General features: G+C 51.4%; 2 protein-coding genes across 11 annotated transcripts in view; one reads left to right on the forward strand and one right to left on the reverse strand.

The window, feature by feature from the left end:
* The window catches only part of MPRIP (myosin phosphatase Rho interacting protein), a 132,791-nt gene extending 109,149 nt beyond the window's left edge, over window positions 1–23,642 (forward strand). For 3 of the 7 annotated variants that reach the window (XM_059716797.1, XM_059716798.1, XM_019494645.2), the window contains exons 16-24: window positions 1–3,864; window positions 7,402–7,549; window positions 8,235–8,352; window positions 9,042–9,201; window positions 9,449–9,568; window positions 10,232–10,318; window positions 11,047–11,209; window positions 11,847–11,932; window positions 15,554–23,642. In XM_059716797.1, the coding sequence (XP_059572780.1) occupies window positions 1–3,864; window positions 7,402–7,549; window positions 8,235–8,352; window positions 9,042–9,201; window positions 9,449–9,568; window positions 10,232–10,318; window positions 11,047–11,209; window positions 11,847–11,932; window positions 15,554–15,625 (4,818 nt within the window). In that variant the 3' untranslated portion in view covers window positions 15,626–23,642. Of the gene's footprint in view, window positions 3,865–7,401; window positions 7,550–8,234; window positions 8,353–9,041; window positions 9,202–9,448; window positions 9,569–10,231; window positions 10,319–11,046; window positions 11,210–11,846; window positions 11,933–13,317; window positions 13,384–15,553 lie in introns of all 7 variants that reach the window. The other 4 variants (XM_059716800.1, XM_059716799.1, XM_059716803.1 and 1 more) reach the window with 4 other exon arrangements.
* PLD6 (phospholipase D family member 6) overlaps window positions 3,862–24,556 on the reverse strand; it is a 24,421-nt gene continuing 3,726 nt past the window's right edge. Inside the window, exons 2-4 of one of the 4 annotated variants that reach the window (XM_059716805.1) lie at window positions 6,590–6,710; window positions 5,270–5,462; window positions 3,862–4,361 (exon numbers count right to left, since the gene is read on the reverse strand). In XM_059716805.1, coding sequence (XP_059572788.1) covers window positions 4,177–4,361; window positions 5,270–5,462; window positions 6,590–6,710 — 499 coding nt within the window. In that variant the 3' untranslated portion in view covers window positions 3,862–4,176. Of the gene's footprint in view, window positions 6,711–24,556 lie in introns of all 4 variants that reach the window. The other 3 variants (XR_009456374.1, XR_009456373.1, XR_009456372.1) reach the window with 3 other exon arrangements.

Consider the following 24,556-nt stretch of genomic DNA (forward strand, 5'->3'; position numbering starts at 1 on the left):
ACCGAGGTGGCCGCCTCGCCATCGGGTGCCTGGCAGAGGCTCCATAAAGTCAATCAAGATCTCCAAAGCGAGCTGGAAGCCCAGTGCCAGCGTCAAGAGCTAATCAATCAGCAGATTCAGTCCTTGAAACGTAGCTATGGCGAAGCAAAGGATGTGATTCGGCACCATGAAGCTGAGATTCAGAGCCTGCAGGCCAGACTCGGCAATGCCGCAGCGGAGTTGTCCATCAAAGAGCAAACTCTGGCCAAGCTGAAAAGTGACTTGAAGATGGAGAAGGAGAAAGCCAAAGAGCAGCTGGAGGAGTGGCAGCACAGTGAGACCACTCTGAGCTCCCAGTTAAAAGTCAGCGAGCAAAAGTTAAAGGCGGCAGAGGCGCTGCTGCTAGAAAAGACGCAGGAACTGAGGGACCTCGAAGTGCAGCAGGCACTGCAAAGGGACCACCAGAAAGAAGTGCAGAGGCTCCAAGATAGGATTGCAGACCTGAGCATGCAGCTGAGCGCTAGTGAACGGGCCCGCATCCTAATGGAGGAGAAGCTGCAGAAGAATTATGAGGCTTTGCTGGAAAGCTGCGAGAAGGAAAAGCAGGTTTTAATACAGAGTTTGAAGGAGGTGGAGGACAAGGCCAACGAGTATGAGAATCAGCTGCAAAACAATGAGCAGCAAATGGAGATTCTTCAGAAAGAGAAGCTGAATGCAAAATGTGAAGGCAGCGAGATCGTGCACCAGCTTGAGGAGCAGCTGGAGATGAAGGAGGCCAGCATCCAGAAACTGGCTGAGCATATTGAGGAGCTGGAAAGGGAGAGAGATCAGATAAAATGTAGGTTCCAAGAGCTCATGAATCAAGTTGCTGAGTCTGATAATGAGGTTGCCAAGCTGCAGGCAAAGTTGAAAATGGAAGAGACCAACTATCAGAACCTGGAGCACTCGTATGAGGAAGTATCAGATCAATTCCAGAGCATGCAAGAAGTGTTAAAAGAAAAGGAGGAAGAGCTGAGACATGTGAAGGAAATGCACTTGAGAATTGTTGAGAAGAAAGACCAAGACCTCAATGAGGCTCTGGTGAAAATGGCTGCTTTGGGTAGCAGTTTGGAGGAAACTGAAGTGAAGCTACAGGCCAAAGAAGACGCTTTACAGAAGTTAGCTAATGCAGGCTCAGGACCGTGTGCTGAAGATGCAGAAGACTTCTGCACTAATCTTGAGGCTGATGAAAATCCTAATCCAGAACTGGGACAGCATCTCCAAACTCGCGATGAACTTCCAGGTTTGCATTACACCCCAAAAGATGATGATGAAGGTACTGAGACCAGCCAAAGGCAGGCTGCTGAACTCACCGTGTCAAGTATGGAAGAACCGGTGTCTCCATCCAAGTCTCTAGAGCTTCAAGACAGAGATATCGTTCAGAAAATCTTAGCAAAGCCTGAGACAGGATTTGTAGGTGCCAAAAGGCAAAGAATCCGTTTCTCGAACATCCAGTGCCAAAAATATATCCACGCAGATGGGTCAGAGAAGAACTGGACTAGTAGCACATCTTCAGACACGAGCCAGGACCGGTCATTGTCTGAAGAAAGCATGTCATCAGAACTGCCTCTTGGTTACCCGTCCTCAGGAGCCAGTGACTCGGAGACTTATCTTTCAATCATCCATTCCTTGGAAACAAAACTTTACATTACGGAAGAAAAGCTCAAAGATGTGACCTTGAAACTGGAAAGTCAGCAAGGTCACAACCAAGAGACCCTGATAGCCCTTCACCATCAGTGGGCCAGCACAGAGTCTCAGCTGAGGGAGCAGCTCCAAACGAGCCTGTCCCAAGTCAGTGCTCTGGTTTCGCAGTTGGAAACTGAGAGGCAGGAAAAGTTCAAGATGGTAGAAAATCATGTTAGTGAGCTGGGGGATTTCCAAATGAAAAACGGCCAAGCACTGACCTGCTTGGAGAAATGCCGAGAGCAGCTAAGAGCTTTGCCTAATTCTGACAAGGAAAAAGAAAGCAATTTGTTTCTTATGACTCTGTCCAGCATGGAAACCACCTTAGCAAATGCAGTCCAAGTCTTGCAGGGAGCGCCCGTCTCACCTGATCATCAGCCGAGGGACAGCCGTCTAGCTGAAACGGCACAAGTAGAAGGAAGTTTGTTCGATGAAGAGAAACAAGTTTCCCAGCAGCGTCAAGCTGAGATGTTTGATAGAGACCACTTGAGGTTGCTTTCTGAGAGAGTAGCATTCGAAGCCTCCCTGATCAACCAAATAGCAGACTCTCTGAAAAATGCAAGCTCTGAGATTTCCCAGATTCTCCAGGAGATTCACGGGACAGCTGAGGTGGCGTTATTAGAGCCAGCAAATGTTTCTCACACAGCTATTGCATTGGCCAACCTCTTATCAAAGAAGCTGTTACTGGAAGGTGAATTCTGGAGCCAGGTAGAAGAACTGAGAAAGCACTTAGGCACCAAAGACAAGGAGGTAGAAGGCAAAATGGAAACGGTTAGTTTTAGTTTTCCACAATGCCTTGTCCACACGATAGCAGACGCCTCATTGATCAGGGCAGAACTTGGTTTTGTTGCGCAGAAAGTGAGAGAGTCTTTTCATCAGAGGCTAAAAACAATTGAAGAAGACCTCCATAATACCAAAACCGCTCTCCAGCAGCATAAATGCATGTTGGAAGAAATCATCAAAGCATACAGGACCCCTGAATTTGACAGGGTTATGCATCAAATTTCTGAAGCGCTCGAGATCCAAAAAGACGTTTCAGACCAGACCCAGGTCTGTTGGGGTGGGAGTCATCCAGAAGTGGTGCTGCATCAGGACCCAGTCAAGATGGAGGAGGGCCAGAGTTTGACAGAGCAGAGTAGTGAAACTCTTGTTGCTATTCAAGAAGATCTTGCCCTACAGCTGAAAGATAAAGCAAATATTCTTAAGGAAATATCTGTTGCCTTACTATCCCTGTCCCCTGAGGAAGCCATACAGGACTGTCAGAAGCTCCTGAAGGTTTCTCAGAGCATGGGAGATCTTGAACGATACTCATCTTTGTTAGTTCAGGACGCAGTTATCCAGGCTCAGGTGTGTTATGGGGCTTGCAGAGTTAGACTGGAGTATGAAAGGCAGCTGAAGTTTTACAAAGAGTCCTTGCAAAACATGGACACTCTGTGTCAGGAGCGTGGACAGGCTGTTGCTGTCCTTCGGGAGGAATATGAAGACTTGCTTCGAAAACAGCGGAGCGAATATGGCGAGATGATAACCATCCTTGAAAGGGAGAACGCAGACCTTCAGGCAAAAGTGTCTCAGCTGGAGAACCAGCGGAGGTTGTTGGAGGAAGAAGAACACAAACGCAGCAAAAGCATCAGCGAGTTAAAAAGCAGGTATGAGGAGGAGATACGAAATGTGATAGAGCAGTTGAACAGGACTGAGGACACTCTAAAGGCAGAGAGGGCGGAGGGCCTGAACCAACTCGATGCCGTTGTCCGGGACAAGCAGGACATGGAGAGGTACCACCTTGAGCAAATGCAGACACTGGAGGACAGGTTCCAGGCCAAGGTGAAGGAACTGCAAGTCATCCACAGCGAGGAGCTGCAGACCCTGCAGGAGCATTACAGCCAGAACTTGCAGCGCTTGCAAGGAACGCTCGATGACTACCAGCGCCAGCACCCGGAGGCCGTGCCCTCCCAGGGGCCTGGGACTGCGCGGACAGCAGAGCAGCCTAGTGGAGGCATGCAGCTCTCCGAAAGCGAGCTAAACTCCATGCATGGGCTGAGGGAGCGCATCCAGGAGCTGGAGGCCCAGATGGATGCCATGCGAGACGAGCTGGAGAACAAGCACCTAGAGGGGAGCACGGCCACGCTGAGGGAGAAGTATCAGAAAGACTTTGAGAACCTGAAGGTTTTGCATATGTTTAATTTTATGCTTTTCTTTCCTGCCAGTACCTTATTCCGGTGTCTTGGGAGGGTCATACTTGTACAAGCTGAAAGAGCACATCCCCCATGAGAACTAAGGCAGTCAAGAGGGAGAAACCAGTTAAAATGACCTAGGTTTCTTCCTGCTTCTGTGCTGTGGGGTATTCTAAATGCATTGCTCAGGTCTTCCAGCCCCTTGCAACTGGGGTTTTAAAAGGCTTTGTCTCAGTATGGGAAAAATTCATGATTGGGAATGGTTTCTGTGGTGGGCGCTGGGTCCTTAGCGGGAGGGGGAATTTCAACCTGCTTTAATAATATTGTTGTGCTGTCCTCCAGCCTCCACAGTCGTGAACATTGTACTGTTTCTCCTCCTCCTGCCTGAGATGTAGATTTTGTGTGTGACTCTCCGTACAAAGTTTCCTTCCAGAGCTGTCTTTCCCAGTCTGATCAAACCTTCAGTCGATCTCTGCTGTCTTCCGAGTTCTAACAGGAAATGCAAATAAATGTCCTCAGAACCCATCGTTATGGAGGAAAGGCTGGGGGGGGGGCACAGAAATCTTGCTGCCAAAAAGATGTCCAAGTTTTATGGGGGGCGGGGAGTACCAATCTCTGCTCTGAAGCTGCTAACAGGGGAATCCAGTGTTGCTGTGTCTTCCAGCAATTTTATTTTGCATGACAAACAGTGCACAGTTGTTACAACTAACCAAAAAGTCTGTAAGAGGAACAATGGCAACAAAAGGCATTTCTGCACAACGCTTCGTTGTTCAAGGCTGACAAGAGACATCGCACCCTTTTCAAATTACGTCTTTGAAAACATTAGTTTATTTTTAAAACTCCAGACCACTTCCAACTGGATCTGGTGCTGCAGCAGGGCAATACAGCATTGCTAGCAGCCCTTGAGCAGATGGCTGGGTTCAGTGAGAGGAGGATGTGCCAGGTCAGCTGACTCAGGCTTCACACAAGGACCTGGGATTTACGCAGAAGCAAGTCTGGTTGATGGCTCTGTAAGGAGCAATAGTACCTTAGAGTTGGGCAGTGCTGGGCAAGCCTGCTCCAGCAGCAGGATAGTATACAGTTTGGGCTGTGTGAAGGTAAGGAAAGAGTAGGTGGTGTTCCAGTACTAGCTAAACAGCCTAGAAAGATGGGCACCTCCCTCAAGTTCCTTGTCCCCCTCGAGAAGCAAACCCGGCATTCAGCACCTGGGTGCTGGACAGAGAGGTGAGGAAATGGCCTTCCTGTCCTTCGATTCCTGGATGCTGCCGTGTCGGCAGTAAACGGAGAATGCTCCGAGCCACAGGGACCTGGGCAGGGAAAAGCCCTCGCTGAGCTCTTACCCAGGTCTCCCCCATAGTTGTCAGTCATGCCAACAGTAAATAATACTCTTGTCTCACCAGCAAAAAAGGCTTTGCTGTCCGTGTCCAGGGCTACGGGCCAGGCTCCAAGCAGGGTCTGAGAGTCCTTTGTGCAGAGGTGTGGTCTTGCTTCATAAGCAATTCCCTTTCTTCGGTAACTCACAATGGCCTTTTGGTTGTTTCCAGACACTAACACCCACAAGACTGTTCTGCCCTTGGCTGTTTCAAACTGCTGGAAAACCTTCAGTCTGTCAGATAAAGAAAAGAGTAGAAGCCCCCTCCCCCTGCACCCCCTCCAGCAGCCCTGGGCTGATGCGGTATTGCAGATTGGGTGTATCATGCTCTGGAAGAGCATAGGAATTGAGGGGACAGGAACTAAAATCCATATTTAATTGTCGTTAAGTAGGAAGCTTACCAGGCGCTTTCCTCAAACTCTCCGGTATGCGTACTAAAATACTAGTTTCCCTTCTGTGCTATGGAGAACTTTACTGCCTTGCTAATAACAGGTATAGGTGTGGCTGCACTCTGGCTTCTCAGATTTACAGCAATGCATTTATAATACGTTCAATACTGTACCTCCCAACTAAAACGAGTAGAGAGCCTTTACCAATTTCCTCCTTGACACGATACCTGCAGAGACCTAGCCTAGGAAGCCTGCTTTATTCAGTCATGGGTTCAAGTCCCGCACTGGGTTGTTGGCTTGTACCCAAGGGCTGATATTTCAAGCAAAGACTGGTAGTGTATGCCAGTGATTGCCAACCTTTTTAGACTGCGGACAGGCAAACTGCAGACCAGCATACTGCAGACTGGAAGTGACCGGCAGACTGGCAGCCAACCCTTTTTTAAACTCAGTATAAAAAAGGGTTGACTGCTGGTCCGCAGTATGCCACTTCTGGTCTGGCAGCCAACCCTTTGCGGCCTGGGGGTTGGGAACCTCTGGTGTATGGTACTGTTACTGGAGGCATTACGCTTGGATTCTCGACCCCTTTAAAGAGGGCAAGATTAAAGCCTTCCTAGTCAAGGGAACTGAATTACACGAGGATAAGTGTGAGTGGATCTGACCCAGCAGCTTGGTTTGGAGTTGCCAGAAAGGTTGTGAAATCAGGATCGTTTGGCCAATGCAAGCCTGTGCATTAGTGTATAAGAGCCCCAAGTACAGGCAGGTGTCAGATGTGGCTCTCTCAAGGTACCCAGGGTTCATTGTGCCCCAGTTCTTACATGCTCTTCACCGTGCTCCCTGAAGTGCTTTCATGCATCTAGATCACATGGCCTCCTGTCCTGTTTCCTAGTGCCTGGGCCCACCAAACCAGGCTTTCTCTTTGGAGAACTGAAGTCGCAATTTATAGTGGCTTTGCTCACCTGCCTCGTTTCTGAAGTTTGCTTTCCAAGTAGGGATCCAGGAGGGAGCAGGTTGGCACTGCTCATTGGCTCCCATGATGAAAGGGAAGTCTTTGAGCCAGCGTAGATCCCCAAAAGTGCCCTGAGGATGGAAACAGGAGTGCTGAGTTACAAGCTGGATCCTGCTTCTGGCAGGTCACAGGGAACGTGACTGAGCATGACACCCCAAAAGACAAAGCCAAGCAGGTGCCAGTGCAGTGCCTGACTCAGCTGTGCCAGGGGGAGCTTGTAAGCTCTGTCGGTAGCAGGAACGCTGCTGACTTCTGCCCAAGCCCCCCAGCCAAATGCAGGAGAGGGGCCTGGGGGACGCCAGCCTGAGGCCTTTGATGGCCAAGCACAGACAGGATCTGCAGTGGTAGCAGTGACGCTGCTGTCCATCCCAAGGACCGAGCGGTGCCCCGTTTGAATGCACCAGTGGTAATACTGGTGAGCCAGTGGGTGGTGCTCTTCCCTCCCACCCCTTCAACGCAGGGAACAGATGATGGGGATTTGCAGGGACTGAGAGTCCTAGATCAGGCTGGGGGAGAGGGTGCAGGGCTGTTTGGTCACTCTTAGTCTGAAATGAGAGAGGGAAAGGACCTGCTGGATCAGGCAGTCACTGCAGTCAGGTGAGGGCAGGACCAGTCCCTTCCATCCATGGTCTATCTGACTGTCTGTCTGCCCGTTGGCTGATCTCCATCGCAACATCCTTCCAAGTGCTGAGCATGCATCTGCCCTCAATCTGCAGCTGCAGCCCCAAAGGCAAACATGTGCTCCTTCCCTTCCTGCTGCAGGCAACATGTGAGCGAGGGTTTGCAGCCATGGAGGAAACGCATCAGAAGAAGATCGAGGATCTGCAGAGGCAGCATCAGCGGGAGCTGGAGAAACTGCGGGAGGAGAAGGACCGCCTGCTGGCAGAAGAAACGGCTGCCACCATCTCGGGTAAGGGGCCGGCAGGTTTGTCGCTCAGGGGACCCCGAGTCATGGAAATGACAGTCCTCCCTGCCTTGTGGAGAGGGTGGAGGGGGGAGTAGCTGCTCCAGGGAGCAGTGGCAGGACAGGCAGGTGGTAGCCTCATCTGTATCAGTTGCAAGGAGCCAGTGGGAGAGTGGAGGATGACGTGAGGGTGGAGGGGCATGCTCTCGAAGGGGAGGATCCCCTGGCTAGGCCTGGGTGAGAGGGGAAAGGGGCGAGGGGCCTAGGCTATTTGTGTCAGAGTGGGGGGAGCTGTCTCCCATCTCCTCCCCAGGTCTGATGTGCCTCTGCTTGGCTGCAGTGATTGGGTTTCTGCCCTGCTGAAGCCAGGCATTAGTCATTCCTGTGGGTGATTTATTGCTAGTTCCACAATGACTTCAGTTGTTGGTGCCACTGGGATGTTAAAACGCCCGAGCCCAGGGTCTGTGTGTGTGGAGCCTCATAATCAGGAAATCACATGCGAAGCAGACACTTGTTGGACTTCATTAAAAAAGCAGGATTTGCAGAAGCCCTTTTCTGCTTGACAGCTGATGCCAGATAATGAAATGATTGTGAGGCAGTGAGATTACTCACTGAGGTGAGCTGCGTTTGGATGGAGCCCTGAACGTGTCACCTCCTCACGGGGCGCTAATCCTCTTTCCATCCTGCACAGCCATCGAAGCCATGAAGAATGCCCACCGGGAGGAGCTGGAGCGGGAGCTGGAGAAGTCCCAGCGCTCCCAGATCAGCAGTGTCAATGCGGATATCGAGGCCCTGCGGAGGCAGTACCTGTAGGTTTCTCCCTCTCCTTCCCTGAGCTATGAGAGCTGGTGTATTTTCAGTCCTGTTGGTTGCACAGTCCCAGGCCAGAGGAGGGTGACATGGAAGCTTCTCTCCTTAAATCTGAGCATCAGCCCCAGACTCCAGACGCTTGTCTGTAGAGCATCCAGCAGCTATTACTAATACGAGAAGCAAAATACAGTTATCTGGTGCTGGTTTGTGCACAGCTCTGGCTTTATTGTTAAGCCAGATGTATTCAGACAAGAGAAAAGCACTCTCCTTTAGTAGGGCCCAAACCCACTCTCGCATGGCTGATAGGAGTTAGTGAGCAAGCAGCCCAACCAACTACGGTGCCTGTGTATAATGCACAAACAGGCAAATAAACCCTTTCCCTGCATGTGCAGAACAGGTGCAATAGATTTCAGCCCCACAAGTCATTTTAAGTGATCAGTGAAGCACCCGGCAGTGTTTCTCCAGTGGAGGTGTCAGCTGTGAGGCAGTTGGAAATCCTCTCTGAATTTCGGGAGAGAGGGCGGTTCCTTGGTCACCTGAACTTAAGATTTTCCAAAACCCGAGAGCATTTCCCTCTTCTGTGAGGCTGGAGTTTTGCAGCCTGGGTCTGCGGGGGTAGGGGGGCCACCTGGATCAGCTTTGGAGAGCAGGCCCAGCTGATGCGTCTCTGGACTTTGTCCCTCTGCAGGGAGGAGCTGCAGTCAGTCCAGCGGGAACTGGAGGTCCTTTCAGAGCAGTACTCCCAGAAGTGCTTGGAGAATGCACACCTGGCCCAGGCCCTGGAGGCTGAGAGGCAGGCCCTCCGCCAGTGCCAGCGAGAGAACCAGGAGCTCAATGCGCACAATCAGGTGAGGCATCAACCCCCCGCCCTGCTTGAGAGCTCCTCACGCCTGGTCAGTTAGCTTGGAGAATCAGCGCTGCTGGGCGTGGGAGGCCGAGTGCCCAATGGGATGGTGCTGTGCAAGGCAAACTGGGCTAATGAATGGACCTATTGGCATGCTTAGGGAGCCTCTGAAAATGTGGCTGAGAGATCTCAACCTTTGAAGGGTTTGCCTGTTCCCCACTGCTCACATGGTGGTTCTCTTGTTTTCCCAGGAGCTGAATAACCGCCTGGCTGCTGAGATCACGCAGTTACGGACGCTGCTGACTGGGGAGGGCGGGGGAGAGGCTGCTGGCTCACCTCTCACGCAGGGCAAGGATGCCTATGAGTTGGAGGTAAATGCTCTGTCCCAAGTAGCAGCTGCTTGGTGCAGCTGAGGCGGCAGTTGCAGAGAGCGGGCTGGGGCTTGGGTGGCCAAAGAGGTCACTGATGGTCACTGGTGCAGGGATCACCCTGTAGGCCCTGCCCTCCAGCTGGTCCTCACTTTGAAACAGCCGTCGGTGGGACGGGAAGAGGTTGGGGTGGCCGGGAGCACAGTCGGGCCGTACACATGGTGGCCCAAGAGCGAGGCAGAGCCAGGACCCTCCTCAGTTCTGCAGTTCCTGTTCTGGTCTTAGCCAAGTCTTTTGACTGCTTCGTTCTCCTCTATTTCTGATGCATAATATGGGAATTGTGCTCAGGGCACAGTGGGGCTGCGAGATCCTGGTGGAAGTACAGCACACGGGTTGATCCAACCACCAGTGGGTGCACCGCGTTATCCTCACCAGCCTCAGGTTCCCCAGGGGACCTTTTTCCCAGACCCGGCTGCTATCCACAGATTGCCCAGGGATGGGGCCCGTCTGAGAGTATTGGCATGAAGCACGTTCTGAACTGAGCCCTGTGGTCCCCGCTCAGTTGATACCCAGGTGTGCTCAGCGCACCCTGTGTGATGTTTTGGCTGGTGGTGGGAGCCCTTCTGTTCCTGGGTGGAAATGCCTGTTCCTTTTCTTTCCCTGCAGGTCCTGTTGCGAGTCAAGGAATCAGAAATCCAGTACCTGAAGCAGGAGATCAGCTCCCTTAAGGATGAGTTGCAGACAGCTCTGCGGGTAATGCTGGGGGCTGGAGCTGTCACTGTCGCTGTCCATGTTCTGCCAGCCCTCTACAGCGGTGGATGGCTTTCAGCAGTTGTGGCTTACTTATTTAGGAGTCATGTCATCATTTAAATATTTTCCTCCCTTAATTGAATCAAATGCTTTGGGGGGAAGGGGAGAGGGGTGGAGATGGTCATTTTAATGCCGTAAAGATGCCTCCTGGCAGCATCAGATCTCAGGGATTTGTCTTGGACCCTGTAACAGTAGATCTTAAACTGAGCAAAACCACCTCATTCTAAACATGTAACTGGGCCGGGCTGGTTATGGTGCACTGGCCAAGGCTGGTTCTCATAGCTGTAGTAGATCCGTGCCATTTTCAGGTTAAAACCAAAACCTGCAAACAATAGTATCTGCAGCAGGCCTGTTTGTATGCGCTGCTTTCTCCTGGATGGAACTGGAACTGTTCAACTCTGTGTCCTAGATAGCTGGTAGCCAAAGGAGAGCCCCCTTGACCGCATGTGGCGGTAGCTGTGATTTCAGATCAGTGGTCTGAGTTCTCCCCCAGCTCTCACCAGCAGCTCCTTGTGGTTTGGGGTGCAGCCTAGTGAGAATCAAGAAAGGCCAAATGTCCAGGGCTTTGTTCCAGCTTGCTGCTTTCCCTTGTCCTTTAGTCAGCATGTCAGCTGGCTGGCTCCATTTGTCTGCCTTGCTCTGCAGTGACCCTGCTGGGTTTCCTTTGCCAGGAAAAGAAATACGCCAGTGACAAACACAAGGATATCTACACAGAGCTGAGCATCGTGAAGGCCAAGGCAGACTGCGACATCAGCCGGTTGAAAGAGCAGCTAAAGGCGGCCACGGAAGCGCTGGGCGAGAAATCCCCCGAGAACACATCCGTGTCGGGCTACGGTCAGTCCTCTCTTCTGTTGCCCTGTCCTGACAGACTGTGTGTGGGGATGAGGGGGCTGGGAGGGCCAAGCTACAGGTTTGGCGTCCACCCAAGATCCATTTGAGTTGCTGGCACGGCAGCACGGGTGACTATGGCTTGGTGTGTGCAGAAGGGAGGGCTCAGGAGGTTGGTGATGGGAGCAGGAACAGCCAGCCGTCTCCAGTTGCCTAGACTGCAGCATAGGCTGGTCGTGATTGAGAAGTGCCTGTGACGGGCCTCTGCGCTGTGATGCGTTGCTCCCTAGTCTCCCCGCGTCAGGCCCAGGGGCTTTTGCTCCTAGTAGCGGCAGCTCTTCCTTCCAGCCTGGGCAGAGGAGGCTGCCCCTTGTATCTTTGGAACCGTTTTCTGAGTCATGCTTGGCATGTTCCTTTGCATTAGGGAGGCTGTTTCCTTGTGCAGCAGTTGGAGGGAGTGGCCATGCTGGCCCCCTGCACCCCTGTGCCAGGGTGGCTCTGCAGGGCAGCAGTGTCATGCCCAGCAGGAGTAAGCACTTCTACTGGGTTGGTTTGCCTCTCTGCCAGCAGCTCTGTCCCCAGCCTCCCTGTGATGGGCTCCAGACTTGGCAGCACTTGACTCTGCTCCTTCTGCTCCCTGCAGACATCATGAAATCCAAAAGTAACCCCGATTTCCTGAAGAAAGACAGATCCAGTGTTAGCCGGCAATTAAGGAATATCAGGTCAAAGGTGAGTGTGCGTCTCCCCTGTGATGCCTGTGCCCCACATTGCTCTCTAGCACGGGTGTGTGGAAGCCTGCTCCAAGAAATAAAAAAAAAAGAAATTAAAAAAACCAAGAATGACTGGTAGGGGGCGAGGAGGAGGGTGTAGGTCAGAACTCCAGTCCCAGTAAGGGACAGGGTGGGAGCTCAGTGCTGCTGTGCATTTGCATCAGCCCACAGCATTCATGGGAACAAGTCCAGTGCCTGCTGAGCAAGCCCTTGCCATCATAATGGCCACGCTGCTCCATGTGCAGGTAGGCAGTTGGTGCGGTGGCAGGCTGTTTCCCATGCTCCTTGTGAGATCCTGCAGGGCTGGGTCCATTGCCTCTGGCTGAGCCTGCAGCCTGCTGAGTCTAGCTACAAACCTGCCTTGGCAGCTCCTACAGCTGCAATTTGAAGAGCCAGGGGTGTGCCGTGTTTTTCTGGCCTGTGGGACTTGCTCCCCATCGTAATGCCAAGGTGGGGGGTGTAACTGGTGTGAGTCCATGTACATACCAGAAAGTGCTTGTCCCGATAGACAGCAACGTGGTGTCAACTCCTGCAGCACCTTCAGTCTGTTAGGACCCAGGTGTCCTGGTCCTAAGGAAACTTTTTGATTTACCTGGGCAGGTTGGGGCTGCCAGCCCAATGGCTTTCAGTGCTTCAGCCTGGCCATTCTGGGCCTCAAGTTTTGTCCCAAATCCTGGTAATGCAGCCCCCGGCCCCCATGTGTGGCCTCTACTCTGTCAGAATTTCACCTTGCTGAGCATTTCCATCATCTCCATGGGGCTGCAGGCACCGCATTTGAGTGGGAAGGACACAGGAACTTCAATGTTTGGCATCTCGTTCTGATGGTGTAAGTGGTCGGGACAGTGCCAGACACAGCAGGAAGCCAGTCGTGGGCTTCTCGCTCTGTCCTGTCCCGACGCTGCAGGACCTGACGCTCATCGTCCAAGCTGTACAAAGCTGACGCAGCCAACTGCTGTGCCTAGGCTGCACCAATCAAATACATGGGTGTCCCCACCACGTGCATTCGATGTCTGCAGCTCGGGGGGCAGCCCCTTCTTGTGGGCATGCAGGGAGCCCCTGGGCATCTCTTAACGGTGCAGTAGATGTGCTGGTGCACAGCATTGGTCTGTTGGTTTCCCTTCTCCACTGCCCCTTGATTTGCTGCTTTTGTCATCCCCTCCGTGTCTGTGTCTGTTTGTCTGGAGCACGTATCTGGGCAAAGGAGACTCCGACCTGAAGACGCCATGGCCTGTGCGGATGGGCAGAGGCAGGGAGGGCTGGGAGGGGCCGAGGCCAGGCTCGGAACGCAAACGCCGCTGGGACTGACATGCTGCTTGTTTTCTGTTTTGCTCTCTCCTCCCACAGTCCGTTATTGAGCAGGTCTCATGGGAAAACTGAAAGGAACCAGAGTCCAGGTTCCCTGTCACGTAGGTAAACCAACCCGTCCCCACCACGCAGCGCCGCTCCCTGCGGGGGCCGCCCACACGTGCATGCCCCGCTCACGCCTCCCATAGCCAGCGAGACCCCCTCCTCCTCTTGATTCTGAGATTTGATTCTCCCGGGAGGGCGGGGGAGCCTGGATTGCTGTAAAATACAAATCGCCCCGTTTGGCTCTTCCCTGAGGGGATCTGTGGCTGTCTCGCCCTCCCACTCTCTCTCTCCCACCCTCACCGACACGGCTGTCTGGCAGAAAGGAGGATTTGGACAGCTCTCGGGCATTCTCCCTGGCTAGGTGTGTCGGGGGCGTGGGACTCTGAGTGTGCATGCTGAATGACTATGCATGCCTCTGACTAAACTCACAGCAGCCTGCAGGCTTGCAGGAAGAAGGGAGCCCTAGGTTTGTCATGGTCGGGTCGTGGCATGGGTGAAATGATGCCCTCTCCCCCCACATTGCATCCTAGATGTTGTTTTGAGGACTCCAAGCTCATTCAGCAGAAGAAAGCAGCTCATGACAAAGGAGATGGTTCCAGTGACGCATTTGCCATCGTGTGGCAAAGATGCTGAGATTGGGACGCAGCTGGCAGGGGAGGAGGTAGTGATAAAAGGAGAGACGGTCTGAGAGACTGAGGGGATTTGCCAGCTTGGTGTTAATTGGACTGGAGGGGTCTTTATTTCCTTGCCATCATTTCACTCCAGGCTCTTGGGATAAGAGACTGTTGCCTTATTTCAGCAGCCCCTTCCCAAGTGAGGGGTTTGCTTGTTGCTGTTGGCAGCGGAGTCTCGTGCACCGTGCACTTTGAGAATTCAGAGGTGCAGGCTGGCTGAACAGGCCCTGCCTCTGGCCTACTTAGATGCTTGTGCCAGAGAGACGCTCGCTCCTGAACTCCAAGTTTCTTTTCTGTCTACTGGAAAGAAAGAGAACTGGAGTGGAACAGTAGTCGCCTTTCTCTTCCCATTTACAATGGGCTGCTGATTCTCACAGCTCAAGCAGTGAACCCAGACGGGTTAGTTTTTGGGTCCTGCTTTTCATCCACTTGCCAAAAATTGTTCTGTGTTCCTGACCACATCGGGGGAGCTTCAGAAAAACCATGACCATTGCAGTCCCAACGATCCTTTTTGTGGGGAGCTCGGAACCTGCCTGCCCCAGCAACCAGTCGTTAAACAGATCTTAGCTTTAGGCCTATGCTGCTGCGATTGCTCCTGTTAATTTTCTGGTGCTGCCCAGTGGGGAGCTGCAGGGAAATGGGAACATTGCCAGGAGCTGCATGATCGGGACAGTGCAGAAAGCCCCGTCTCTCAGAGCTGCTGCGTGTTGATTGTAACTGAGCATTCAGATCCCAAAATGGCTGAGTAAATTGGTCATGGCAGTTGACCACCTAAGACAGCAATACTTTTGCAGTCGCTTCTGTCCTGTTCCGCCATGCTTGGGAAGGCTTTCAGTGCCAAGCTCCCAAACACCAGTACTGGGGGCTTGAAGGGTAGAAGTTGCCATCTCACCAGTTGAGTCTTTTGCCTCTAGAGATACGGGTTTCAAGTCTGAAGTGGGTCATAAGTTTGGTCCCGCTAGAACGTGGAGCACAGTTCATGAGATTCCCACCAGCTGCGGAAGGCGTAGGTTGGGGTCACAGCGCAGGGTGGGGACTGCAACGCAGCGGTCAGCTGCTGTTTCAGGGCTGCTTGGGCAAAGCATACAGTGGAGATGGGGCTTTAGCCACTTAGTGTGGATTCCCCAGCAGTCAGGGGAGGCCAGCATGTGTCTCCGCTCCAGAGCTGTTTCTCTCGGCAGAGCCCAGCAGGACTGCTTGGACTCCTTGTACAAGCCAGGGGCTTTGTTGAAGCTGGGCCCACACTCTGCAAGCTGCAGGGATTGCTTTACGAGCCAGGCTCCCCGAGCTCGCCGTCCTGCGTGCCTCATTCATTTGCGGCGATTGTCACCCGGGGAACTTCCAATCTCACTCTCTCTAGGTTTGATTCACCAATAATAACATCCCATCATAGCGTGTTCTCTCTGGCATGCTCCACTAATCTCTCCATGGAGGAGGCCGTCCCTTCCTCCTGTTTCCTTTGCCTCAGCATCCGCACCATCCCTGTGTTTGCCAGACACCATATTGCTTGGCCTTACTGCCGGGTCTTTGACGCTGTCCCTCTCTTGTCTCCCCAGAGTCTGAAGGAAGGCTTGACGGTGCAAGAACGCCTGAAGCTTTTTGAATCCAGGGACTTGAAGAAAGACTAGCTCTTTTTTTTTCCCCTCCCTCCCCTTCCCTGTTCAGCCCGAACACCCGCACCTGGCAGCTCACGGCCATGCAGCACGAGCACTGTTTTGTTTCTTGTTCCTTTTGACCATCGTCGCTGCTGTTGGTCTAGACACTCCTGATCCGACTGGGCGTGGGTCTTCTCTGCCCCCAAGGGCTCTGTGCCTCCTCCTCCTGCTTCATGAGATGCTTCAGAGACTACGAGGGAGGAGGGGATGGACCTTGGTCCCCTGCTGCTCTTTGCAGGAGAATCCTTCCTTCGTTGAACAACCATTATTACACTAAGTGTCAGTATTAAGGCTGGGCGCCTGTCGATAAGCTAACTGTCGTACCGACTGCGGTGGGATAGGCGCAGGGCCTGGGCGGCGCAGCCCTGAACTCGCTGCACTGCTGTTGCTTGATCCTGGGCTCTGTGCATGCCAGGATCCTGACCGTGGAACTTGCCTCTTGCACTTCTGGGGAAAAGCCCACGGCAAAAGCAGCAGGAAGAGCAGGTCGGTTTGAGTTGTAAGCAGCCCTTGCGATCGGGTTTGGGCCTGGGTCACAGCACTGATGGCCACTAGCCCAGCAGAGCAGAGGGAGGGGTGTTGGTCGGGCTTTGTGCCCAGGTTCAGACAGTTACAGACAGAACGCCCAACATTCATCTGAAACACAGGCTTCAACGCAACGTGGCCCAAAGGCCTGCCGCCCTCCATGATCCTCCCTCTCATCCCCGGTGCTGTCTGAGCAATGTGCTACAGGATTCAGCAGTCCAAAACCAGCCTAGCAGTAGCTGTCTAGCCTCTACCTACTGCCCCTTCTTCCCATCACCCCTCAAAAGTACTAGGGCCCTTCCTCCAGTCTCTGGAGGATGGATGGATGGATGCTGACCACAAAGCAGAACCAGCTCCGGCTGTGGAAATGCTCTGTTCAGTCCAAATGCTGCCTTCTTTCACTTGGCCCCAGAATCCTGCTCCTCCTGCCTACAAACGGCTGTAGTTGTGATGCCACTTTGGGGCCACATTTTGGAATGAGTCACAAAATCCTGCATGCTCCCAACCGCAGCAGTATCGTGGCTCCTGCCTACTCCTGATGGAGGCTGGCTTAAAACAAATGCAAGCCTGTTAAGCAACAAAGCAGGTGGGAGGGCAGGAGATTGGAAACAGCTGAGGAGATGGAGGGAACCCAGTAGCACAGGTGCAGCCCTGACCTGTGGGGCTCGGCAGCAAAGCAGCTGTTTTGCCAAGACCCCCTTGCTCCGCCTGCCCAGGACAGACACTAGCTCAGTCACTGCACTGCCAATGACATTCCACGTGCTGCCCCCCCAGCTCCTTGGTTTCAGGCCTGATTTGACTCGGCATAAGGACCTGTCCAGTGCAGGCCAGGAACCGCATTTAAATGCTGGTGCAGCACTGGGTTTCAACCCCGATTTGGCCATCTCGCAGTTTCAGTTGCATCGTACTGTGCGTCTAAGAATCTGCACCCTCCTCTAGGGACTGAAGCTGCTGCCTAGCTTTGAAACTGCAGCATTTGGCTGGAACTCTGTTTTCACGGGCTGTGCTGATTTCTGGCCTAAGGCTGGTGCTAGAGCTGGTTAAAGCTCTGCTTTCCCAGGGAGGGGAGTTGCTTTTGTGCTGCTAGGCCACGATTGGTGTTTCCCTCCACCCCCCCCTTTTGAAGCCACTAGCCAGCCTTGCATCTCTGCTCCATGGTGGGAAATGGGTTCTGTTGTCTCCCTCCCTGCCTTGGACCCAGACTGGGCTGCTGTGCTTGTCTGTGCATCTATGTAGGATAGGCAAGGGAGGGCTGAAATCCCCATCTCTCCCTGCCCCCCACTCCTGGGGTGCCATGCTGTGCCTAGGCATGTTGGAGGCAGAGGGATGTGGCGAGATGCTGCAGCGAAGGGATAAGAAGTGGGGAGACCATGCCACACTGGACTCTCATGACCCTTCCCCCTTCTTACCCCCCTGTCCTGTAACAGACTTTTGTGTGTTCTCCACACAGCCGTAGGACCTGACCCAGCCCTTTCTGCTCCCAGAGACTCTGGGGTCAGGCCAGCTGCCCAACCACCTTCCCGGACTAATAGCCAAGAGTCTAAGAGCTGCTCCTTACGTGCTCACGACCCTGCATGGACCAGCCCCAGTGGCATGCAGCCTTGCCCCTTGTCTGTACTCCTCTCCTGCAGTGGAGAAGCACAACTTGCTGCCTGTATTGGGTTCAGCAGGGACCCAGAGCTCTTCAGCTCTGGCGCTGAGCCATGCATGCCCACGCTGAGGTGTACCCGTTCTTTAGTACTTGCTGGCCCTAGAACAGACTAGGAGCTTTCCTTACCACTTCTTGCCAGTGTTTGGGGAAGAGGGACCTCAGGATGGGCTGGTCCCTTTGGATGTTCCCACCCTGTGTGCCCACCATGCTGTGGCGAGGGTGCACCTGGCGGGGCCGGTGGTGCCGTCCGTGCTGTGACAGGCCGGAGCTGAGGCTAGCTACTGCCAGGGAGCTGGGTGGTTCACCTGCTGTGTCCATTTACTGTATAAGCCCTTGCGCATGCAGCACAGCCGTTCAGCTGACGTGTACAATAGCCAGCTTGCTCTTTCCCTGACCTTTCTATTTGAGCAGCCACCAGAAGAGGAAGTCCTTTTGTTCCTAGGCTCCGTCCCTACCAGTCGGGGTTTGGCGGATGTCTGCTCTGCTCCGTTAGCTTTCCAGCCCTGAATTCTCCTCAGAGGATTGAGCCTGTGGGATCCAGGCTGGGGTCCTTCAGTGTTGTAACTTCTTCCCCACAAGGGTGCACTCGAATGGATGAACTCGATACCTCCGAGCAGTGCACTCACCCTGAAGGGTGGCGGGAAGCATTGCTTGCTTTTATGCCAGCTGAGTTGGCTGTAGTGGAGAAACCACATGTCAACCACTCCTCCCGTTACGGGCTCTTCTCTGCCCTGGGCTGTTGCAGTGACTGCTTTGCTCAGTGAATTTGTTCAGAATCTGCTAACTCTTGAGTGCAAAATAAAGGTGCGTTATGTCCCCCTTTTACAGCTGCACTGCCAATAGCTGGAGGCCACAGGGTGAGGGTGAGGAGGTGGCGGCTATAAACAGGCAGGGCTTGCTGCTGTGTGGTACACTTTCACTGAGCCTCAGGTGGATCCTAACAGGGATGATTTTTGGAGGTGAGGGAAACTGAAGTCACCCTTCCTCTGCTGTACGCTTCATCCCAGGGACTCTTCCTGAGGCTCAGGCCCTCAGCTTTGCCCAGGTATTCTGATTAATGAGTCACTGGCATCTGTTTGCTTCACTTGGGTTTCTGTTAGATCCTGCTTTTATAATGCTAGAGGAGCTTGGTAACTAGCAGAGCTGCAGAGCCGTGCAGCCTGTCGTGGATGATGTTGCCTGGCACGACGAGGTGGCGAGCTGGCTTGGAGGAAGAGTTTGCAGTGTGCTGACTGGCGGTGGGATGGGCTTCTGGACCATGCAGACTGGGTCAGGTGCTCCAGCGGAGGCAACAAGGGAAAACTGAAGTTGATATGGGGACGCTTCCCATCTTTGGACCCAGCAGGTGTAAAAGTGGGCGAGGACAGGGAGAAAGGCAATGCAGGCTAGTGGAAGCACTCAGGTGGTGGATGCTCAGTGCGAGGCAGGCAGGGAGAGAAGCGGAAGCAGCAACGAGCAAGCCGGGTAGCAAGAGGAAAGGTACTGGAGCAACGGCGGGTCCAGGGCAAGCTCAGAAAGCTTTCTGCTCATGCTGTCCCATAATAACCCTGTGGCATGCAGCTGGGTTGGGGGGGGGGGGGGGTCGGGGGTCGTTGGGCTTGTTTAGATGCAGGGTCCCAAAACTGCTTAAGGGAAGAGGGTATTTGATTTGATGGTTTCCTTAGCCCATTAGTCTTTCCCACGTGAATGCACTCCAAGCAAAAGGCCATGTGCATGGAAGTTTTGAATAGGTTGCTTGAGGGAACGTGCGGTTCTTTGTAAACCCAGGACCCTGCAGACGATGGGTAAAGCCCCAGCAGTAACTCTGGCTTAAACTAGCTGGCATTTGCCCCTTAACCTCCCAGTGTCTTACTTCCTACTTTATGGCAACCTTCAATCATCCTGTAACCTTGTCTTATTGGGTCAGCTGTAAAAGGATTTGCTCCAAGGTCTGCCAAGACTACCAGATCAGCAGAATCTGAACTTGTTGGATCTGTCAGCAAAGGTTTTATTACTGGGAATCTTTAACTAATACATATTGGCTCACTTTTCTGGACTTTATTCTGCCTTGTAAACCTAGCTAGATGTGCTGTCCCAGAGAGAGGAAACCACAGACAGGAGACACCGGCTGGAGACAGAAAAAAAGTGTGTTGCAAACAAGAGAAAGCTAATTTAGAGGGAAATCCACCAGGCAACACATGGAGGAGTGGGTGGGATCACCCTCTGAGGAATATTCTTAAACTTCTAGGAATGTCTAACAAGCCAAATAGATGCTTTTCTTGCTGAACTTTGCTGTGTTAAAGTATTTAACACCTGAACAGAGGTCTCTTAAAGTGCAGTTGTGGTGTTCTTATATACTGTCCCTTTTAAGAGCAGTGCGTGTTGAAGCTCGGCCATCTCCAGAAGGGGATTTGGCCCTTTTAAAAATGTCTTTATGCTCTGCGTGGGCCAAGCCCTCTGCTGTCGGGTGGCACGGGGAGCTGCACCATCCCACCCGGCTGCGGCTGCAGCGCTCCTGGCTAGGAGCTGACAGAATCTGCACGGCAAAAACCACTGTTCCTATGGTTAGTTCAAGGAGGACGATGTGGTGGGGCTCGAACACGTATCCTTCCTCCCTCCCTCCGAAACGCTGTCACAAACCTTGCTTTCCTCCCTGTCTTTGGTTTTGATGTGACAGCTACTTGACCCTTTCTCAAGCGTTAGACAGCGTCTTTTCCTGCGCTCCCAAAGGGCCTCCAGGTGCAGTAAACACAGGTCCTAAAACCGTCCCGTAGAGGTACAGGTCAAAAACATGGTTTAAAGGGAAAAACAACCTTGCAGAAGTCTTGGCTGTGTGCAAGGCTCTGCGGTAAAGCCCAGTTCTTCCTGCTGCTTCAGGCTTCAGCCTTTCTCCAGAATGAGAGCAAGCAGGGCTCCTCTAAGACCGACTGGGGAGAGGGCAGGAAGAACAGCAAGCAAAATCCCCGATTTGCCCCAAGATTTCCAAATTCTACTTGCATTTTTCCAGAAGAGCATCTTACAAGTGACTTCTCTGGCTGTGGCCAAGGCATCCTCCCTAGGCAATGGGGTGAGTCAGTCTCGTAGCTATATTGCTTGAATTGCTCTTAAAGGGCACAGTATATACATTGTGTGAATATATATCTATATATATTGCAAGCCGCTGCATTTTACACAATCCTCCACTATGAAAAGTACTGAAATGTGAGGTCTAGTAAAAATCAAGTTCAAAGTAAACTGTAGAAACATAGGCTCTTTCTGACTGCTTCCAAAGTTTTGTCTTTTGTGGAGAGTTTTTCCTGCCACTTTCCTTTTTGGAAATAATTAGATTCACGTCCTTTTTAACTGTGACTTCTTCCCCTCTGTCCACATAAGAAAGGAAAGAGAAATTTGACAGACTTGCTTCAGAAACAGAACTTTGTGCCGATGCGCAGAGCAAAAACAAACAAAACAAAGTTATTTTTCCACAATAGAAGTTGACTGGAACACACCACAGTCCTGAGCGTTGTGAAACACATCACTTTTGTAGCAGCTGTATACTTGATTGGGATTCCACTAGACCTTTGCATTTTTGTGGTTCGTATGCAGTACTTTCTTCATTGTGAATACTTAAGCACATGCACGCTCAGTGTAGCTTGCCTTTCCTTTGTAATTTTTCCATTTTTTAAAAAAAAGCTTTGTTATTCCTCTCTTTAAAATAATTTAAAACCTGTATAGTATTCAAAGCACGCAATGTAAATATTTATTACTCAGAAGTTAGTGGAGGGTTCTTTTTCTGTGACTAAGTTGTGTTTTTGTTTTTTAAATCTTGTTCTAATCCAGATGTCCAGTTTGAGGTTGCAAGAGGAGATCCGCGTGTAATATGTTGACCCCCCCTGTGCCCCCGATAGAATGTTTGGTTTTTGATGACTGTTATAAATATCTTTTAAAACGTCTCTGCTGACCTACACTTTCAGTTTTGAAGACACCTGTCCAAAGAACGTGTACAGTGTTTTGAGAACTGTAACCTTACAGCACTATAAATTGTTTTTTCCATTCAGAGAATTCAGTAATCTTGTGTTCAACAGTGGCATTAACATCCTGTGAGCGTGCAAAACTGCTAGCTATAGAAGTAGTAACTACTTTGTGCCTAGAGCATACGCAAGGATCCTTGCACGGTAACATAGGACTGTTGCAGCGAGTGAATGAAGGAGCTTAGGGCTCAGTCTGTGATTGTGTAACTCGTGCAGCAGCAGTGAAGCTACTCTGTAAGGCCGTATGGAATTAAGGGAACTACAGACCGATCTGTCTCCTAGCTGTGCAGTTACGTATTGTACAACAGCATGGAATTTACTGTAACTTCCGATATGTAAGGAACTGTCTTAAAATATAACTTTCAGTACAATGTAGTTACTACTGAGTTGCACTTACGATGCGATCCCCTATCACTGTATTACGAAGCCTTTTCTAGGAACGGATGCAAAAATAGTTGAAAGACTGGGGAAGGACACTCGATAGTAACATGGGCTGAAACCAACCAACCTTTGTCAGCTCGCCCTAGTGCTTTATCCCGTCTCAGCCTGCACTTTATTAGACTACTAGAGGAGACTGAGGGTGTGGGTGTCCACTAGCCGAAGCCTGACTAGTGAATTGAGTTGGTACTGTCAGAACTAACCCAGCTGGCCACTGACCAGTAATAGTTTACTGCAATCACAAGCAATTATTTCCTCACTTCTCCCATCTTCCTCACGCCATAATTGTGTGTTCGATGGGACAGGAACACTGACTTTTTGTTCTATCTATAGAGAGCAAAATGTGTTGTAAAATACTAAAGACTTTGGTATGTAGGAAATAGATAAGGATTCTTAGGCTCTGACCCACATTCACCCTCTTGGGACCTGGAGTTCTGGGGTGACTTGAGATTACGAGAACTAATTTTTCTGAACTGATAGGGGTTTTTGGGGATAACAGGGAGTGGGAGAGGGAAATGTGGTTTTGGGTGATACCTGCGTAGCGGTCACAATAGACACAAGTCCAGACGATGTTTGATCTTCCTCACCCTCACACTGCCAACGCAGTTGGGACTGAAGCTCTGCTTTGGCTCTTGCGCACACCTTTGGTCAGCTGCCCAGCCACAACTGGAAGAGCCTGAAAAGTGCACCCTCCATGACCAACTGACTTGCAAGAGCTTCAGCCCTGGGGCAGATGGAAAGAAATCCCAAGGAGCTGTGCCTTATGGTGATACCCCGGAGTCCACTACAAGGTGACTACGTTTCTGCAGTGGGACAAGACGAAGGCAGCCGCCACCTGATCTGCTCCTTGGCTGAGTGGCAGTAATGACAGCAGATAAAGCCCTGAGGAGCATGTTGCTGGTGAATGCTTTTGAGGGTGGCGTACAAATCGGAGTAGATCTGGTGTGGTGAGGAGGGAAGTGGCCACGCATTCTAAAAACCCAACCACCGGTGCTGCAGATCTGAATGGTGCAAGGTAGGGTGAGGGGGCGGGGGGAGGGCTGGGGACTGCACCTGTCTGAGGAGTCACGTGTTAGACTTGATCCATGTCCTCTTGCAAAGGGGAATGTGTGTTTGTTTGAGGCTTCTGTTTTACTGAGTATGAGCAGGAACTTCTCCCTTTCCTCCCCCCCTCTGGTTTTATTTCAGTGCTTTTTTAAAGCCACTGTTCCCAATCAACTGTTCACTGTAATAGAAGTGTCACTTTTATCACAATATTTATTCCTTACAAATCCTGTGTGACATGCTAGGTTCCCATGGATGTAGCTGATCATTTTTATTTTGTAAATATAATTACCTAACTTTACATAAACTATATCGTAATAAACTATTTTTGCACCACCCTTTGCATGCTGCGTAGCGAGGTGTTTGTTTGAACAAGGATGTCTCTATGGAAGGGAAAGCACAGACAGGAGGATTTGAGCTTCTGAGTTAGCCAAATGCAACATCAATCTTGCTGCGTAATGGGTTTTCCATCCTTAATACACCCGTCACATTTCTTAAAACAATGAGCACTGTATTATCTGTTAACAATACACTGACTCGAATGCTCCTGGATGGTGGGCTGCTGGAAAATGAGCTTCCTCTTTACTTGACGCACACAAGCTGTGGACAACTCCAGCCCAACCACTGCTACTTTACCCTTGCAGGTTTACCTCAGTGGGTGTTTTAATCTTTTTGCCTTTCCCACAGGAGTCTCTGTTCCTCAATGAAGCATAAGTAGCATATAGAAATGGTGTGATCTGCACTCCAGTAAACCCACCAGCCTTCTTTCTGCATGACCCCTCAAAGAATTAACTAGGGCATGTGAAATCTTTCAGCTCTGCCATCCCCCAAGAGCAAGGAGTTGGAGACTATTTGGTTCCTTCACTGAAATGTGTGTTTCATACTGATGCACAATTAGGGCTTTCTCAGTCTTTCTGTAGATGTAGATCCTTCTAGCACTTCATGCTGAATAGAAAGCATGTATTTTCTGAGGTTTAAGCAGCCAAGATGCCTACATAGGTAAATCATTCACAGTTTAGATCCTGGTTTAAAGCTCTTTAACCCTCACCTTTCCTCTCCCACAATGCAGTGTGTCCAGAACAGACAACTGCATTTCACATCATGCTCCCTCTGCTGACCGTGCTGTATCACAGCAGCAGATGAAGTGAACTTGGGTTTGCAAAAGCTTGTGCTCTACATATACAAATGCATCTTTTATAAAATAGTTAACTAAGATATCTACCCTGCCTTATATTGATTAAGCTCTGTTCCAAAAAC

Source organism: Alligator mississippiensis, chromosome 13 (genome assembly GCF_030867095.1).
Source record: "Alligator mississippiensis isolate rAllMis1 chromosome 13, rAllMis1, whole genome shotgun sequence".
Classification (NCBI taxonomy): Eukaryota; Metazoa; Chordata; order Crocodylia; family Alligatoridae; genus Alligator; species Alligator mississippiensis.